Raw genomic sequence first — 8,614 nt, 5'->3', positions numbered from 1 at the left:
GTTATTTATTTGTATTCTTTCTGTTTTCCTAATGTGGGAACTCGTGCAATAAATTTTCCTCAGAGGACAGTTTTCATTGCATCACACAGATTCTGGTACATTGTATTTGTGTTTCCTTTTGTCTGTAGGTATTGTTTAATTTCTTCTTTAATTTCCTCTGTGACTCACTGATTACTCAAGAGTGTTATTCAGTTTCCATGTGTTTGTGGGATTTTTGCAGTATCTTATCATTAATTTCTAATTTCATAGTGGTATGGTCTGATAGCATGCCAGGGATAATTTCAACCCTTTTGCATTTATTTAAATATGCTCTGTGAATTAACATATTGTCTATTTTAGAGAGTGACCCATGTAATACTGAGGAGTGTCGTGAGTGTCTTAGAGCACTCTGAACTCCGGGCAAGGTAAACACGCACACACGCCTGATTGGGACACGGGGGGTACAGTGCTCGGAAAAGAAAGACAGGAGAGACACCTTTACTGTCTGCACCGCGTTACACTGCACTGCACACACAATCTTTATTTTAGGATTCATATATAGTAAACCCGATCAGTTCACAGAGCCCAGATAATTAAGTAGTGAAAAGGCATTCTTTGTGGCAAGCTACAACGTGACAGACTACAATGTTTATTCTAAAGCTATCTAAGTGAAGTAAATAATCACAACCAGTTCTCACAACTTCTCTAGCCCAGGAAGAAATTCATTAGCTCAAGAATGTTGTTAATTTGTCTGCTGTTAGTGTCACAAAGGGTGGCCAGCCACTTCCTCAAGACTTCTGCAAAACAAAGCCAGCTCACAGTATGGATTCCAGAGGGTGAGGGGCTCACTGAGAACAGGCATTCCTATTCTACCTCCTTCTCGCATACCAGGGCGGCTATTGTAAATTGCAGGTTAGAGGGGGTTGGGCCTACAAAGTGACACCTCATCCCCCACACTTCCTTCCTTTTTATTTTTTAACAACAATTTCCATAGGATCAGGTTATTAATAGTATTTCATCTTATGCAGTAAAAATACACAAGAACTATGGCAATGAGAACTATAATTAAACTAAGTCCCATGCCACTAAAAGTGTGGGTTATGCTCTGCCAGATTCCTTTGGAATCTAATCCTTTCAAAGATTGAGCAAGCAATTGCGCGAATTGTGCTAGGGATTCATCATCATTTTGCTTTGCAAAATCCTTGTCAATTTGATTATGCAAAGATTCTATTTCCTCCTGGGCAGAGGTGTTTCCATTTAGATACATTCTAATCATTTCCCATTCATGTTCTGTTTGATTATAAGGTCGTTGGGTTATACAGAAAGTAGTTGAATTCCAATCACATTTTAAAAACACTTGATGCTGAAGAGCCAATATTTTTCTACCCATCCATTCAACTGTTTGTTTAAGGAGGTCTATTTGTTGTTGTAGCCTGGCATTTATTTGCCACTGAGTTAACCAAAGTTCATGAGAATTTTCATGCCATAATTCTACAACATGTTTTTCTTGCAAAGAGGTTTGTAAAGCTATTCCTGAGACTGCTGCTAGGGAGGCTACAGTTATCAGACTTAACAGTACAGCAACCACTATTCCAATAAATCTTTTTGTACGTTTTAACAGATGTTTAAAAAATTCAGTAGTAACAGAAATTACCGGGTCTTGAGACCATGGTCGAGTTAAATTTACAGGCAACCAAATATGAGTTTTTTGTTGTAACAGCATAACTGTATAAGGCTTAGTGAAATTTAGTGTGCTATTTAAGCATGTAAACAATTGACAATTTAAACAAGTACAAGAAAAATGTGTAAAATTAAAAGTTCCCACTAAAAAGACATAAGGCAGAGGTGCACAAACAGTAATATTATACATTTTAAACCTAGTAAAATTATAAGTAGTAGATACAGATCGACTAGTCCCTGAATAGGAAACATTGTACAAGGTTACAGGTTGCATAGCGGCTGGAATCTTCCAAATATGATTTTGAAGGTGATGAGGGTATTCTTCGGCTGCAACAGCAGGGTTAGCGATTCCACCATCTCCCCACCACAAAAGAGCCGTCTTCTGATGAAATATAGGAGCTCCGTCAGTTATTTTCTTTGGATCTGGAAGACTATACACAACAGAGAGATTACATCTTGTCTCATTCCATTCAGCACATCCATTAACGAATTTTCCAAATGGTCCCCAAATAATATACCCATCAATATTTTTAGCAAATTTTCCCATACATAGTTGCCAAATTATGGGATAATAAGAAATATTTTTATAAGTGAATTCAGGGCATACAGGAAATGTATTTGTATCAGGTGCTGTTAAATTTCTCCAGGTAACATTAAAGGTTTGAGCAGCCAAGGCTTGAAGCCTTGTTCTTTTGTTGCCTGCTTTTATTCCATGTTGAATCCAATACTGCCATCCCAGAGGGATGCAAGGCGGTTCCCCAATGCAAATAGGCCTTTGATTACCATAATAAGTAAAATTGAATAATGTCCCATCATCTTGATTGTGGGGGGTTAAATCAGCCCACGGTGCTGACAAAATTTCTCTAGGTGTGGTATAAAGTAAAATATCACTAGTTCCCCATTTTACAGGTTCTAATAAAGGGGGATTTGGAATATATGCCCAGTACGAATGTGGAGGTACCTCAGTCCCCGACGCAACAGTGAGCAAGGCACATAAAGCTAAAAACAAGTTTTCAGGGTTTAAAGGCTTTCCTGCTTGAAGGACAAGCCGTTGCCCTTCTATGGTCAATTTCTTTAATTGTCCCCATGTAGGGAGGGGATTTAAATTTGGTCGCTGTGAGCGGCGGGATTTTCTTAGCTGTAATCTGGCCATGGCTGCGATAGGAACAAGCTCAGCATCTTCAGCCTCTAGCTGGTTTCGGGCTCGCTTCTGAAGGCACGGTTCCGGTTCCTTGGGGAGTTGTCTCCGGGGCTGGCGAACAGGGTCTGGAGGCGCGGATCCTGATCCATCGTCCAGGGACCCACTGCTGAATTCCATTTTCTGTGGAGATATAACCAAAACCTTTCCCCTTATAGAGCAGTGTGCCCTTCTCCCATTCAGCCTCTGGAGCTGTTTTAGTCCAAATAGGTTCATTAATCACAAAGGGCTGTTGTTGCTGTTCGAAATGTTTTTCAGCTCTTGTTAATATTTCACCTTGTGGTAAATTGAGAAAATTTAAAATAAACAATGCTTGATGCAGTAATGTTTTTGGACTGTTTTGCAATTTAAACAGTATTGGTATCTGAATATCCTCCTGACTCCTCCTTTTTAATTTTTTAATTTGCAACTTAAGAGTGCCATGTGCTCTTTCAACAATAGCTTGACCCTGGGGGTTATATTCAATCCCTGTAATATGAATAATATTATGGAGATCACAAAATTGTTTAAATGTTCTGCTAGTATAAGCAGGTCCATTGTCTGTTTTGATTTTAGAAGGAATTCCCATAACTGCAAAAGTCTCCAATAAATGTACAATAACATTTTTAGTGGATTCTCCCTGTTGAGCAGTAGCCCATAGAAATGAAGAATATGTATCAATAACTACATGTACATAAGAAAGCCGACCAAAAGAAGGTACATGTGTAATATCCATTTGCCATAACTCATTAGGTTGAGTTCCTCGAGGGTTGACACCTGTGGGAATAATTCTTAAATGTAATGGTCTACAAATAGGGCAGGCTTTTACAATTTGTTTAGCTTTTGTAAAAGGTATCTTATATTTAAGATGCAAATGTCCTGCATTCGCATGATTAAATTGATGTTCTTCAACGGGTGTAGTGAACATAACTAAGGAATCCACTGCATTGTTACCTGATACTAATGGTCCGGGTAACTGAGAATGAGAACGTAAATGAGTAATAAAATAAGAATGATTTCTTTTTTGAACATGTATTTGTAAATTTTGAAATAAAGACAATAAAGCAGGCTTATTAGAATATAACACAGCTGAATAGATATTTGTCACTACTCCAACAGAATAGGCCGAATCGGCTATAACATTAATAGGTTGGTTATGAAAATCTAAAAACACTTGCAATATAGCAAAAAGTTCATTTTGTTGTACAGAGTTAAAATTTGTCTGACGTACCCAGTAAGATTTTTGAGTCCAATATGCAGCTTTATTTTTAGATCCATCTGTAAATATAGTCAAAGCTTGTGGAATTGGCTGTACAGCTAATAAGGTATTAACCACAAATTGTTGACGTCTAAAAAAATCCCATAATTTACTTTTAGGAAAATGATATGAAAAAGTTCCCATGAAATCTGCTAAAGCAATTTGTAAGGTTTCAGTAATTGACAACAAATATTCCCATTGTTCCTTAGTTAAAGGGATAACTATACTGTTTATATCTTCTCCTATCAAAGTTATAGAACGAGCTCTACCATTCATAATTAAAGCTGCAACCATGTCAATATAAGGCATAACATTTTTAGATTGCTTAGTTTTAGTGAATACCCATTCTACTGGCATAGCATTTTGACCTAAAACTGCAGAGGGATATTGAAAAGTATTAATAATATATAAAGTTAGAGGCAATTTAGGATCAATCCTAATTAAAAATGCATCCTTAATTCGTTGTTCTACAAACTGTAATTCTTGCTCTGCTTTTGCTGTTAAAGAACGAGGGCTGGATGGATCTGAAGAGCCCTGTAGAGTAGCAAACAAATGTTGTAATGCATGGGTAGGGATACCTAGTGTGGGATGAAGCCAATTAATATCCCCTAATAATTTTTGAAAATCATTTAAAGTGGATAACTTATCTCTCCTAATAGACATTTTTTGTGGAATCACCTTTTGTCTAGTAAGAATATATCCCAAATAATGACTAACTTCTTCCTTTTGAATTTTATCCTGTGCTATTACAAGTCCAAACGGAGAAAAATATTGAGGTAAAGTTTTTAAAATATCTTCTAAAACATTTCTATCACTATATGAGAATAAAATATCATCCATGAAATGAGCCGTATAAACCTGAGGCCATCGTGCACACACTGGTTTTAATGCTGCATCAACATAAATTTGACATATAGTTGGGGAATTTTTCATTCCTTGGGGTAAAGTCCTCCATTGATATCTTTGATAAGGTCTTTGATAGTTTGTTTGAGGAATTGAAAAAGCAAACCGTTTTCTATCTTCTGGATGTAATGGGATGTTAAAAAAACAATCTTGTAAATCTATAACATATACAAACCAACCAGCAGGGAGCGCTGAGGGTAAAGGAATGCCGGGCTGAAGGGCTCCCATTTGAAATAAGGATGAATTTACAGCACGTAAGTCCGTTAAAAGTCTCCACTTGCCTGATTTTTTTTTTATCACAAATATTGGAGAATTCCAAGGAGATGTGGATGGTTCTATGTGATGTAGAGCAAGTTGTTGATCAATCAATTCCTGCGCTGCCTGTAACTTTTGAGTAGTCAAAGGCCACTGATCTATCCAAATTGGGTCATCATTTTTCCAATTAAGCTTTAAAGGATTCATTTCCCTAAGCTGTAGAAACATGCAAAATATTAAAAATGTATATAAGCTCCCCATTGTTCTAATATATCTCTTCCTAAAATAGAAACTGGCACCTCTAAGATATAAGGTTTAATAACAGCAACTTGACCCTCTTCATTTTTTATATGTATATGCATTGTGGCTTGTCCAATTGTAATTACTGGAGTTTTACTTACTCCTTTTATATTACATGGAATAATAGTATAAGTAATATGAGAAGGCCAATCAGTAGGTTTAACAATAGTAATATCCGAGCCTGTATCTATAAGAGCCTGAATTTTCTTATGCTCAATAAAAATATTAATAAGAGGTTGTTGTTGAGATAATTTAGCTGTCCACATTACATTAATAGGGTTAGTACTGCCGAACCCTCCTGTTCGCTGAACAACAGAGGATCCTATTGGGATATAAGGCAGTAAAATGAGTTGAGCTATACGTTCTCCCTTTAATAATTTATAATCTGTAAGTGAGGACATCAGAATTTGAATTTCTCCAGTATAGTCTGCATCTATAATTCCTAAGTGAACAGTAATGCCTTTTTGATTTAAACTAGATCTACCCGTGAGCAAGCCAAAAGTTCCCGCAGGCAGGGGACCAAAAATTCCTGTAGGAATTCTCACGGGAGATTGTCCTCCTCTTAATTCTACATCTTTTAAGGCTGGTATGTCCACTGCGGCACTGTGTTGGGTGGCTGGCTGTAGGGAGAATACGGTAGATTTACCCCATTGATTTGTCCGGGGCCCGGGGTAGGGCCCGTTCTCCCGTTTCCCTTTTGTTCAGCTGAATTAACTTGTTTACTCCTGCATTCACGAGCCCAATGATTTCCCTTCTTACATTTTGGACATAAGCCGGGAGCTCTAGATCTCTTTTTTTGATCATTGCCTACAAGTTTTGGACAGGCCCTCTTTACATGTCCTATCTGACCACAATTAAAACATTTTAAAGACTGTTCCTTTTTAGATTGCCAATTAGTCCACGTGGTTGCCATGGTCTCAGCAAACAGTTGCATTTTCCTAGATTCTGAATTTAAATCTTTACATTGTTTTATAAAATTGTCAATCGTTCCAGTATCTTTTATTGGAATTAAAGCCCTTTTGCATTCATCATTAGCATTTTCAAAAGCTAACATTTTTAAGAGATGCTCTTGTAAGTCTTGTCCCACTACTGTTTTTTCTATAACATTTTGAAGTCTTGCAACGAACTCAACATACGGTTCATTGGCTCCTTGCAGAACTTTAGCCCAAGATCCATATTCTGATCCTTTAGGCCGTATTTTATCCCAAGCTTTTAAAGCAATATCTTTTAATTGAGCATGAATCTCTCTTGGAGCTCCTGCCTGATGCTCAACAGTATCAAAGAAACCTGTACCAGAGAGCATGGGATAAGAAAGGAGTCTAATATTAGGATCTCGATCGTCAGCATTTTGTCTTGCCTTTTCCGCACAACCTTCCATAAACCACATGTGCCACTGTAAATATTCTGGCTCCTTTAAAAGAATTTTGGCCAAGGCTTTCCAATCATAAGGAGCAAGATTACCATACTGATCTGCTACTGATGTTATTAATTCTCTAGTGTAATGAGCCTGAGGGCCATAAAGGGTTACAGCCTTTTTTAATTTTGCTAAATCATCCATATTAAATGCTTCCCATCTAGGGGGAACTGCCTCTCCATCTATTGGCTGCGGCCTGATTACAGGGAAAGCAAAGGCAGGCTTTTCCTCATCAGAATCCCCTAATTTTGGTAGATCAGCCAAAGCTAGCTTGGCTTTACTCCAATTAGGGTTAGATGGAGGAGGTGCAGAGGGAACTACAGGCGGGTTCTGCTTAACGGAGAGTTGTTTCACCTCTTGTGTTAAATGCTGTATAGCCTGTAAAATTGGCCGATTGTCATAATTTGATATTGCTGCGGCAGCTAAAGCTGAGTCGGCTGTAGCGGATTTTACTTTCGGTTTGGACGCCTTTTCACTACTTAAAGCGATAGCGTCATTTTGAACTACATTCTGCTCCTCCTCTGTGAGGGGCAATTCCTGAATAACTGGCTTAATTTCTAGTTGAAGATTTTCTACAATATGTTCATCTTCCATAGCTTTTAATAAAGAGTACACAACCGACCAAATAGCCCAAAAACGTAAAGGAATCTTCTCCTCCTGTTGCATAGCCCTTTCTATACTAACCCTTGCCTTCCTCCATACTTCTACATCCAAAGTTCCTTCATCTGGAAACCAAGGATTATATTCTTTAATTGTATCAATACACATATCCAAGTCAGCTGACCTGAGCGATATGCCATATATAGATAATAAATGTTTAAGAATTTTTAAGAAAGGAGAAGAAGCAGATTGTCCCATTTCCCCGTAATAAAATTATACTTACCTTCCTAAGCGACCTTCGGAGTCCCTGAATTCGGGCGCCACTTGTCGTGAGTGTCTTAGAGCACTCTGAACTCCGGGCAAGGTAAACACGCACACACGCCTGATTGGGACACGGGGGGTACAGTGCTCGGAAAAGAAAGACAGGAGAGACACCTTTACTGTCTGCACCGCGTTACACTGCACTGCACACACAATCTTTATTTTAGGATTCATATATAGTAAACCCGATCAGTTCACAGAGCCCAGATAATTAAGTAGTGAAAAGGCATTCTTTGTGGCAAGCTACAACGTGACAGACTACAATGTTTATTCTAAAGCTATCTAAGTGAAGTAAATAATCACAACCAGTTCTCACAACTTCTCTAGCCCAGGAAGAAATTCATTAGCTCAAGAATGTTGTTAATTTGTCTGCTGTTAGTGTCACAAAGGGTGGCCAGCCACTTCCTCAAGACTTCTGCAAAACAAAGCCAGCTCACAGTATGGATTCCAGAGGGTGAGGGGCTCACTGAGAACAGGCATTCCTATTCTACCTCCTTCTCGCATACCAGGGCGGCTATTGTAAATTGCAGGTTAGAGGGGGTTGGGCCTACAAAGTGACACCTCATCCCCCACAGAGGAGAATGTGTATGCTGTTGTTGTTGGGAGGAATACTCTGTATATGTGTTAAGTCCATTTGTCCACAGGTGCGAGTCAGTTCTTTTATTTCTTTGTCATTTTCTGTCTGGTTGATCTGTCCATTGGTGTCAATGGTGTGTTAAGATCTCCT

General features: G+C 38.3%; 1 protein-coding gene across 1 annotated transcript; it reads right to left on the bottom strand.

Annotated features, from left to right (window-relative positions):
- Positions 1-653: 653 nt before the first annotated feature.
- Positions 654-7,971, bottom strand: LOC134474934 (endogenous retrovirus group K member 13-1 Env polyprotein-like). The gene is made up of 2 exons (XM_063244016.1): positions 7,850-7,971; positions 654-2,980 (listed from the first exon to the last, which is right to left on the bottom strand). Exon 2 carries the CDS (start codon positions 2,975-2,977, stop codon positions 995-997), a length of 1,983 nt encoding a protein of 660 aa, XP_063100086.1. The 5' UTR covers positions 2,978-2,980; positions 7,850-7,971; the 3' UTR covers positions 654-994.
- Between the last annotated feature and the right edge of the window lie 643 nt (positions 7,972-8,614).

The sequence above is a fragment of the Cavia porcellus genome, unplaced genomic scaffold (genome assembly GCF_034190915.1).
Source record: "Cavia porcellus strain 051 isolate PalLab524CR breed Dunkin Hartley unplaced genomic scaffold, mCavPor4.1 scaffold_45, whole genome shotgun sequence".
Classification (NCBI taxonomy): Eukaryota; Metazoa; Chordata; class Mammalia; order Rodentia; family Caviidae; genus Cavia; species Cavia porcellus.
This window is presented reverse-complemented; position numbering and strand designations above follow the sequence as displayed.

Excerpts from the sequence above, each read along its gene's own strand:
- LOC134474934 (XM_063244016.1), bottom strand. The coding sequence starts at position 2,977 with ATGGAATTCAGCAGTGGGTCCCTGGACGATGGATCAGGATCCGCGCCT.